At 42.3% G+C, this 11,136-nt stretch overlaps 1 protein-coding gene across 1 annotated transcript; it reads left to right on the top strand.

Annotated features, from left to right (window-relative positions):
* Window positions 1-1,369: 1,369 nt before the first annotated feature.
* LOC118395303 (40S ribosomal protein S6) lies at window positions 1,370-4,902 on the top strand. The gene is made up of 6 exons (XM_035789009.1): window positions 1,370-1,499; window positions 2,350-2,481; window positions 2,915-3,125; window positions 3,663-3,809; window positions 4,348-4,505; window positions 4,770-4,902. The coding sequence occupies exons 1-6, from the start codon at window positions 1,494-1,496 to the stop codon at window positions 4,863-4,865; spliced, it is 750 nt and encodes a 249-aa protein (XP_035644902.1). The 5' UTR covers window positions 1,370-1,493; the 3' UTR covers window positions 4,866-4,902.
* The last annotated feature ends 6,234 nt before the right edge of the window (window positions 4,903-11,136 follow it).

The raw sequence follows: 11,136 nt of genomic DNA, 5'->3' as shown, positions 1-11,136 counted from the left end.
ATAATATGTTCCACTTCCTTCCTTATTTTATTTTCCGCGATCCTGCGCGATCCTCCTCACCCAATTACTCTCTTCTTTTTTTCACCTTTATTTAACCAGGTAGGCAAGTTGAGAACAAGTTCTCATTTACAATTGCAAACTGGCCAACCTGGCCAAGATAAAGCAAAGCAGTTTGACACATACAACAACACAGAGTTACACATGGAGTAAAACAAACATACTGTACAGTCAAGAGGGCAAGTTGGTTAGGATGATATATATCTATGAGGGTGCCCGTGTTTACGGCTTTGAGGTGGTACCTGGTAGGTTCATTGATCATTTTTGTGAGATTGAGGGCATCAAGCTTAGATTGTAGGGTGGCTGGGGTGTTAAGCAAGTCCCAGTTTAGGTCACCTAGCAGCACGAACTCTGAAGATAGATGGGGGGCAATCAGTTCACATACGGTATATAATGGTGGTCCGCAAGCTAACGTTGCGTGCTGCAACCTACTGTGCTGGATTGTGTGGTCAATCACGGTTTACAACATTTCTAAATCCTCCTACCTAACTCAGTACTTCTGAGAAAATAAACAAAGAGCTCTACTAACTTCTTATAGACCCTCCCACATCCCCAAAATCCCTTCCAACCCGTCCAACCCCGTCCCATCTCTTCTGCCACACATCTATCAAAATGACTCTGATCATACACTTGGCCTCACCTCTACCCAGTGGAACATTAATATCAATTATATCAGGTTTCAAAGCTCTTTTGGATAACTGGTCTACAATTTAATTAGCTGTAATTCTTCTTCTTCTTCTTCTGTGGATTTATATGGCAGTTGGCAACCAACTATGGGGTGCATTACCGCCACCAACTAGACTGGAGTGTGGACCAGGGAAAGGGAAGGTCTAAATTCTACCCATTATTCTCGTCTTCCTAAGGAAATGAATTGCATAGTTAAATACTACATCCCCTGAAGATTTCCTTAGCATTTCACTCAATCTTGGCTCTTCCACCCCATTACTAGATAAATCTACGTTTCCCTCCCATGTTTCTGGCACTGAAGGGTGGTGAAATCTCAAGTAGGCCTACCCTTGAATACAGCAACTAATTGTAACAGATGCATGATGATGCACAAGTATAATTTTCCATAAAGACAAAAATTATGAAATCATATATGTAGTGAATTATATTGAAAGGCCTATAGTTGACAATAAAGAAAGACGAATGCCTTGTTTATACTGTCATTGGAGGGGAATATGGGGATATTAGAGACCAGGTTCAGTTACAATTTTTTTATAATTACATGTTTCATTTAGGAGTATTAAACGGAATGTTCCCATTACATTTGTGCATGCAGTTTTAAATGCTGGTGAAAGATTAATATGAGAAAAACGCAACATTGTAACTAACACCACGTGTTATCGCGATAACATATGATGCTTATGTGAGACAGCAAGGCGGACATCCGCTCTCTTTTCGGTGGCAGACTGTTGTCGAGCCAGTTTTACAAAATGAAGGTAAGATAATTCAATTCAATTCAACTCATCTTTCAAATAACGTGTATATCCTTGTTAATGTCCAGGCCGAATTGGAGTAGTTTATTACAATATTATAACACTGTATCTTGTTTAGTCAGATATTGCATTGTATTTTAGGATGCATGTTGATTTTGTTGCTAGCTAGCTAGTTCGCTATGGCTGGCAACGTTACTAAGTGAACCTGAAAACATGTCTGCCTCCTGAGAGAAATGTGCATGTCTTGCCGGGCGTCATTCAAAGAACCGCAACAACGTGCTGTTCTTTGGGGTGGGGGTACGAATATGATCTCTGATGTGGGTTTGTTCACACATCCATATTTCGCCAATCAGTTGCAGGTTTGTTAATCGCAACGGAGTCATCCTCAAGGCCGCTTACAGCCAGCTAGCTTCCGACATTGGTTAACTACAGTTAACGTTAGCTACTTAACAGCTTGTCCCTGGATCGTTCCAAATAGTGTGAAGCTAGCTGCCGAATTATTTTCCCGTGACTGAAATTCACTTGCATCCCGTGTCCTGTGTAACGAATCTTGTTTCTAGGAACCTAGCTAACAAGAATTAACCAATTGCATTAACAGCCAACATGCTAGCATCCCGTGTACATCTGCATCATGTTGCACTCAATTCAGCTGTCTCACCATCGTTTTGGTTAGGCTACTGTAGTAGTTATTTATTCAAGACATTTAAAGTTGGTTATGGATGGGTAGCATAGGTGCAAGGTGATCGTCTAGCAAACAATCTGCCTGATGTACATTGCTATGGCCTTCCCAACTAGGAGACCTTGCTACATCTGGTCAATCTACAATACACTGATCTATATATGTCTCTCTCAGCTGAATATCTCGTTTCCTGCCACTGGCTGTCAGAAGCTGATTGAAGTGGATGATGAGCGCAAGTTGCGAACCTTCTACGAGAAGCGTATGGCCACAGAGGTGGCTGCTGATCCCCTGGGAGATGAGTGGAAGGTAAGCTACAGTCACTAAGAAAGATGCTCAGTTTTCAGATCCTGCAGGCAATTTTTACAAATAGTTAGCCTCAAACTCAAGTGAATGTAGTCTTCATTATTTACTCCAAGCTCATTGACTATAGCACTGGGTAATTTTGGAATAGTCAATTTAATGCCTTGGATACTGCTCGTGTTCAACTCAACATGATCTCACACAACTTAGTAGACCCTTCCTGGCTGGTCTGTAGGGGGGACAGTGTTGTGCTGCAGAAACTGCAGAGCTGCTTTACAAGATACAACCTTACCCTCTGACCGTGGCTGGTTGAACTGCATTGCTCTTCCAAACCTTTCGCTAATACATTTCACTAAACAAATGTCTAACTTGTATGATCATCAGGTCCTTGTATAGAGCAATTTTTTTTAAACTTAATCTTGGCTCTCATCTCTCCCAGGGCTACATGGTGCGCATCAGCGGAGGCAACGACAAGCAGGGCTTCCCCATGAAGCAGGGTGTGCTGACCCATGGCCGTGTGCGCTTGCTGCTTGCCAAGGGCCATTCCTGTTACCGCCCCCGTAGGACAGGAGAGCGCAAACGCAAGTCTGTCCGTGGCTGCATTGTTGATGCCAACCTCAGCGTGCTGAACTTGGTTATCATCAAGAAAGGTATGGAGTTGTAATGATGGTAACTACTTGCTCTGGCACACCTTAGTAGACCTTTTCTGGCTGATCTCTAGCCTCAAAGAGGGGACAGTGTTGTGCTACAGAAACTGTAGAGCTGCTTTACCAGATGCAACCTGACCCTCTGACAATGGCTGGTTGAACTGCAATGCTCTCCCAATCCTTTCCCCATTTTAACATTGGGTTATTTTGAAAGGTCACATTTTTTAAAATGTATTATTTAACCTTCATTTTCACGGGGAAGTCCTACTGAGACTTAGGTCCTTCTAATTTTTTAAAGATGAGTCCTGCATAAATCTAATCTATTAAACACAATATACAAATTTACAAAACCCATTAAGGAAAACAAGACGTGCATGTTTCAAGACTATATACCTTTGAAAACAACTTGATGAACATCCTCAGTGCTGTTCTGCTCCCGCTGCCAGCGCTTGGATGTGGTTAACCATTTGGGTGGTGATTTCTGTAAATACTTTTATTTTAAATCTAGTGGCCTGACACCTTTTCCCTCCCATCTCCTAGGTGAGAAGGACATCCCCGGCCTGACCGACAGCACTGTGCCCCGCCGCTTGGGACCCAAGAGGGCCAGCAAGATCCGCAAGCTCTTCAACCTGGCCAAGGAGGATGATGTCAGGCAGTATGTTGTGAGGAGACCCCTGACTAAAGAAGGTGAGGCCAACACTGCTTCTAAATGGTCCTGTTAATTAATGGATTGGTAACAAGCTTAGCACATCAGCACTTGTAAACTCTTGACAGCATGATTTTATTTTTTTAAACTTCTAATATTTCTGCTTGCCAATTTGTGCAAAAGTTATTGTCTGGCACACCAGTAGACCCTTTCTGGCTGGTCTGTAGCCTCAAAGGGGGGACAATGTTGTGCTACAGAAACTGTAGAGCTGCTTTACCAGATGCAACCTGACCCTCTGACCATGGCTGGTTGAACTGCAATGCTCTCCCAATAAGTAGATTTGCTAAAATCTCATTTGAGGCAACTTATAGTTTTGTGTGGGACATTTTGAATGAATGGGACATTTCTTTCATGTGAACATTCAGAATGCTAACTAGAATGAACAACTGCTATAACTCTCAATCACTAAGATCTACATACATTTCATAAACATTGAAACCGTAACTATTTTCCCATGTGCATGCACACACTTTGTAGTAAATGCCACTGGTAACACCTCTTCTCCCCCATCTTTTCCAGGTAAGAAGCCCAGGACCAAGGCTCCCAGGATCCAGAGGCTAGTGACACCCCGTGTGCTGCAGCACAAGCGCCGCCGCATTGCCCTTAAGAAACAGCGCACCCAGAAGAACAAGGAAGAGGCTTCCGAGTACGCGAAGCTGCTGGCCAAGAGGATGAAGGTACCGAAGGGACTTAGGCACTACTTAGGCATTTGGCTGTAATATGAGTCATTATCTATTCTGTGTAATGAATTGCCCTGAATGTTGTGAACACCATTGATTTCATTCCAACGATTGCAAGCGAGTTGATGTATGATTGCAAGTTGACTCATAAAATGGTTAATTAATTAAAAATGTCCGTATGTATCAAATCTCCAATGACGTGAACAATTTTGTCATTGAGTAACATGTAGGAGGACTAACAAATCTCATCCTTGTTTGCAGGAGGCTAAGGAGAAGCGCCAGGAACAGATCGCTAAAAGGCGCCGTCTCTCCTCCCTTAGGGCATCCACATCCAAATCTGAGTCCAGCCAGAAGTGAAATGTGGAATTGAATTAAATGTTTTGCTGAAATGCTGTTACTGTTTTTTTTTATTGTTTCATACATCTAAAAATAATGTCCATGCCTGAAACAAACAAACAACAAACAAACAATCCTGGTTCTATTTGTATTGATCAAAAAGAAAAAGTATGAACCCTTTGGAATTACCTGGATTTCTACATAAATTGGTCAAATGGGATCTGATCTGCCTCTAAGTTGCAACAATAGACAGTGCTTAAACTAATTGTATTTTTCTTCTATTGAATACATACTTTAAACATTCAGTGTAGGTTGGAAAAGTATGTGAACCCCAAGGCTAATGACTTCTCCAAACGCTAATTGGCGTCAGGAGTCGGCTAACCTAGAGTCCAATCAATAAGACTAGATTGGAGATGTTGGTTAGAGCTGCCCTATTTAAAAACTCACACAATGTGAGTTTGCTATTCACAACAAGCATTGCCTGATGTGAACCATGCCTTGAACACGAGTTCTCAGAAAACCCAAGATTAAGAATTGTTGACTTGCGTTTAGCTGGAAAGGGTTACTAAAAGGGTTACTAAAGTATCTCTAAAAGCCTTTATGTTCATCGTCCACAGTAAGACATTTCAGCACTTGCTACTCCCTAGGAATGGCCGTCCTGCAGAGATGACCCCCAGTCAGAGTCCTGACCTCAGAAAATGTTTGGTTGAGGATATTGGTGCCAAAGGAGAGTCATGCAGTAATTAAATCCAAGGGTTCACATACTTTTCCCATCCTGCACTGCAACTGTTTATATGGTGTATTCAATAAAAACAAAGTGTAATTGTGTGTTTAAGCAGACTGTTTATTGTTGTGATTTAGATGAAGATTGGATTATATGACCAATTTATGCAGAACTCTGGGTAATTCCAAAGGGTTCGCATCCTTTTTCTTGACACTAATTGGTGAACACTAAAATCTGTAAAGGGTGTAGATGAGACATGAGATGGAATCTGTTTTAATGACTGCCACAGCCCAATGGGCAATCGTAAAATAAATGTAGGTACCCACTGCTATTTAAGGCAGTCTTTGATCTGGAGGGGATCTCATTAAACAGTTGCCATCCTTTGGAAGCCAGGGTAATGAACAAACAGCTATTGACACTGCCACGCTGATGTGCCTGAAGCCGGGGCCAGACAGATTATGAAAAATCTGTTTGTCCTTCAACACATGGAACTTTTGCACGTACATAACTAATTTTCACATTCTCTTTTCTGTTAGAAAAATACAAATGTGCCTCAATATTAGTACTGCACTTCCACGCAGAGGCTCTGAAAATGGTGATGTTTGTGGACTCATCACAGGAAAGACAACGGCTCCTTTAAAACGGGCAGCCCCATTCTGATCTTTTTCTCAGTTGGTCTTTTGACCAATCCGAGTTTGGCCTGCCTGTAAATGCAGCCATAAGGTGACCCAGATATACTGACTCAGAAGGGAGAAACTACATGGCTGCTCTGGTAGAATATTCGAGGGGATGTCCTGAGGCATGGATAACATCCACAAAGAACGGGATGAACCATTTACTCTGTTAGACAACAGTTAGGTAATTGCATCAATGGTGTTGTATACCAATGATTTATAATGAGGTAATGGTCAAGCTGTACAAAGTATTATAAAAAGGATGTTTTCACGTTATTTGAAGCCTTGGGATGTTTCAGGATTTAGCCCCGTCAGCCGTTTTATCTCAAGCTCGTGGACAGACGCACGTTACAAAACGGGTGTTGCTGGGATGCGACGGTTAACTTGGAGCTTTGTTCCGGTGCGCAGATTTTCGGCACTGATTGTTTGGCATGGATTGGTTAACAGGCTATACATTTGGCTTTAACCTGGGTACCAGTCTGTTTCTGCCATCGTTCCACTGCTTGTCATGCAAAACTCTGCGTTTTTTTTTGGTACTTACTTCTGGTGATACGTTTATACTCAGTGAGAGCTGTGATTTGTTCAAATGAACTCCAGGCCTGCATTAACTACAGAGTGTTACATCAGATAATGTGTTTGGTTAAGTACTGTTTGGTGTAGCACAGCAAATTTTCGACCAACCTTAATGTGGCAATATGATCTTCATTCTCGATTCGGCCAAACATGTCTTCTAAAATGTGTCCAGTTGCAGATGATCCATTTGAATTTATAAAATGCTCCATTTATTTAAAAAAATAAGTAATCCAATAATGTGTACGATGGCATAGTGCCTATTTAAAATCTTCTCTCATTGATTGAGACGGGTGGGATTTAATACACCAGGATTGAATATTTTACAAATGTCCCACACCGATAATAAATCACTTTTCTCCCAGGTAGTCATGTATATCATTACATTACATATCATTCAAAATCATAATGCATATAAATATGTCTGGATTTGATTAGAGCTTTGATCAGCATGAAAATGCTAACCTGATGCTACCTGAGCCTGATGAGCCATATATGAAATGCATTTTATGATCCATACATTAATGACATGTAATGAGCCCAAGCCCAAAAAAAGAAAATTATATTGCAGTTATCCAATACATACAGTGCATTCGGAAGGTATTCAGACCCCTTGACTTTTTCCACATTCATCTACACACAACACCCCATGACTAAGCAAAAACTATTTTTTAGATATGTTTGCAAATTTATTGAAAAATAAAAATCAAATGTATTTATATAGCCCTTCGTACATCAGCTGATATCTCAAAGTGCTGTACAGAAACCCAGCCTAGAACCCCAAACAGCAAGCAATGCATGTGTTGAAGCACGTTGGCTAGGAAAAACTCCATAGAAAGGCCAAAACCTAGGAAGATACCTAGAGAGGAACCAGGCTATGAGGGGTGGCCAGTCCTCTTCTGGCTGTGCCGGGTGGAGATTATAACAGAACATGGCCAAGATGTTCAAATGTTCATAAATGACCAGCATGGTCAAATAATAGGTCTGGACCAGGTAGCACGTCCGGTGAACAGGTCAGGATTCTATAGCCGCAGGCAGAACCGTTGAGACTGGAGCAGCAGCACGGCCAGGTGGACTGGGGACAGCAAGGATGCCAGGTAGTCCTGAGGCATGGTCCTATGGCTCAGGTCCTCCGAGAGAGAACGGAGAGAGAGCATACTTAAATTCACACAGGACACAGGATAAGACAGGAGAAGTACTCCAGATATAACAAACTGACCCTAGCCCCCTGACACATAAACTACTGCAGCATAAATACTGGAGGCTGAGACAGGAGGGGTCAGGAGACACTGTGGCCCCATCCGATGATACCCCCGGACAGGGCCAAACAGGAAAGATATAACAGCAACCAATTTGCCAAAGCACAGCCCCCACACCACTAGAGGGATATCTTCAAACACCAACTTACCATCCTGAGACAAGGCCGAGTATAGCCCACAAAGATCTCCGCCACGGCACAACCCAAGGGGGGGGCGCCAACCCAGACAGGAAGATCACATCAGTGACTCAACCCACTCAAGTGACGCACCCCTCCTAGGGACGGCATGGAAGAGCACAAGTAAACCAGTGACTCAGCCCCTGTAATAGGGTTAGAGGCAGAGAATCCCAGTGGAAAGAGGGGAACCGGCCAGGCAGAGACAGCAAGGGTGGTTCGTTGCTCCAGTGCCTCACCTTCACACCCCTGTGCCAGACTACATTCAATCATTTGACCCACTGAAGAGATGAGTCTTCAGTAAAGACTTAAAGTTTGAGACCGAGTTTGCGCCTCTCACATGGGTAGGCAGACCATTCCATAAAAATGGAGCTCTATAGGAGAAAGCCCTGCCTCCAGCTGTTTGCTTAGAAATTCTAGGGACAATTAGGAGGCCTGCGTCTTGTGACCGTAGCGTACGTGTAGGTATGTACGGCAGGACCAAATCAGAGAGATAGGTAGGAGCAAGCCCATGTAATGCTTTGTAGGTTAGCAGTAAAGCCTTGAAATCAGCCCTTGCCTTGACAGGAAGCCAGTGTAGGGAGGGTAGCACTGGAGTAATATGATACATTTTTTTGGTTCTAGTCAGGATTCTAGCAGCCGTATTTAGCACTAACTGAAGTTTATTTAGTGCTTTATCCGGGTAGCCGGAAAGTAGAGCATTGCAGTAGTCTAACCTAGAAGTAACAAAATCATGGATACATTTTTCTGCATCATTTTTGGACAAAGTTTCTGATTTTTGCAATGTTACGTAGATGGAAAAAAGCTGTCCTTGAAACAGTCTTGATATGTTCGTCAAAAGAGAGATCAGGGTCCAGAGTAACGCCGAGGTCCTTAACAGTTTTATTTGAGACGACTGTACAACCATTAAGATTAATTGTCAGATTCGACAGAAGATCTGTTTGTTTCTTGGGACCTAGAACAAGCATCTCTGTTTTGTCCGAGTTTAAAAGTAGAAAGTTTGCAGCCATCCACTTCCTTATGTCTGAAACACAGGCTTCTAGCGAGGGCAATTTTGGGGCTTCACCATGTTTCATTGAAATGTACAGCTGTGTGTCATCCGCATAGCAGTGAAAGTTAACATTATGTTTTCGAATGACATTCCCAAGAGGTAAAATATATAGTGAAAACAATAGTGGTCCTAAAACAGAACCTTGAGGAACACCGACATTTACAGTTGATTTGTCAGAGGACAAACCATTCACAGAGACAAACTGATATCTTTCCGACAGATAAGATCTAAACCAGGCCAGAACTTGTCCGTGTAGACCAATTTGGGTTTCCAATCTCTCCAAAAGAATGTGGTGATCGATGGTATCAAAAGCAGCACTAAGGTCTAGGAGCACGAGGACAGATGCAAAGCCTCGGCTTGATGCCATTAAAAGGTAATTTACCACCTTCACAAGTGCAATCTCAGTGCTATGATGGGGTCTAAAACCAGACTGAAGCATTTCATATACATCGTTTGTCTTCAGGAAGGCAGTGAGTTGCTGCGCAACAGCCTTTTCTAAGAATTGAGAGGAATGGAAGATTCAATATAGGCCGATAGTTTTTTATATTTTCTGTGTCAAGGTTTGGCTTTTTCAAGAGAGGCTTTATTACTGCCACTTTTAGTGAGTTTGGTACACATCCGGTGGATAGTGAGCCATTTATTATGTTCAACATAGGAGGGCCAAGCACAGGAAGCAGCTCTTTCAGTAGTTTAGTAGTTTAGTTGGAATAGGGTCCAGTATGCAGTTTGAAGGTTTAGAGGCCATGATTATTTTCATCATTGTGTCAAGAGATATAGTACTAAAACACTTGAGTGTCTCTCTTGATCCTAGGTCCTGGCAGAGTTGTGCAGACTCAGGACAACTGAGCTTTCAAGGAATACGCAGATTTAAAGAGGAGTCCGTAATTTAACGTGTTTGTTATGTTACTATAACTAGCTGCCATGTTTGTTATGTTACTATAACTAGCTATACCGTGTTTGTTATGGTTACTATAACTAGCTGCCGTGTTTGTTATGGTTACTATAACTAGCTATAACGTGTTTGTTATGGTTACTATAACTAGCTATACCGTGTTTGTTATGGTTACTATAACTAGCTGCCGTGTTTGTTATGGTTACTATAACTAGCTATAACGTGTTTGTTGTGGTTACTATAACTAGCTATAACGTGTTTGTTATGGTTACTATAACTAGCTATAACGTGTTTGTTATGGTTACTATAACTAGCTATACCGTGTTTGTTATGGTTACTATAACTAGCTATACCGTGTTTGTTGTGGTTACTAAGACCATGGTGCTTGCCTACGGAGCTGTGAGGGGAACGGCACCTCAGTACCTCCAGGCTCTGATCAGGCCCTACACCCAAACAAGGGCACTGCGTTCATCCACCTCTGGCCTGCTCGCCTCCCTACCACTGAGGAAGTACAGTTCCCGCTCAGCCCAGTCAAAACTGTTCGCTGCTCTGGCCCCCCAATGGTGGAACAAACTCCCTCACGACGCCAGGACAGCGGAGTCAATCATCACCTTCCGGAGACACCTGAAACCCCACCTCTTTAAAGAATACCTAGGATAGGATAAAGTAATCCTTCTCACCCCCCTTAAAAGATTTAGATGCACTATTGTAAAGTGGCTGTTCCACTGGATGTCATAAGGTGAATGCACCAATTTGTAAGTCGCTCTGGATAAGAGCGTCTGCTAAATGACTTAAATGTAAATGTAAATGTAATTTGCTTTCTAATAATCATGATTTTTTCCTCAAAGATGTTCATGAATTTATTACTGCTGAAGTGAAAGCCATTCTCACTTGGGGAATGCTGCTTTTTAGTTAGCTTTGCGACAGTATCAAAAATACATTTCGGATT

The sequence above is a fragment of the Oncorhynchus keta genome, chromosome 16 (genome assembly GCF_023373465.1).
Source record: "Oncorhynchus keta strain PuntledgeMale-10-30-2019 chromosome 16, Oket_V2, whole genome shotgun sequence".
Taxonomy (NCBI): Eukaryota; Metazoa; Chordata; class Actinopteri; order Salmoniformes; family Salmonidae; genus Oncorhynchus; species Oncorhynchus keta.
Note: the sequence above shows the minus strand (reverse complement) of the source record. Positions and strands in the feature narration are given on the sequence as shown.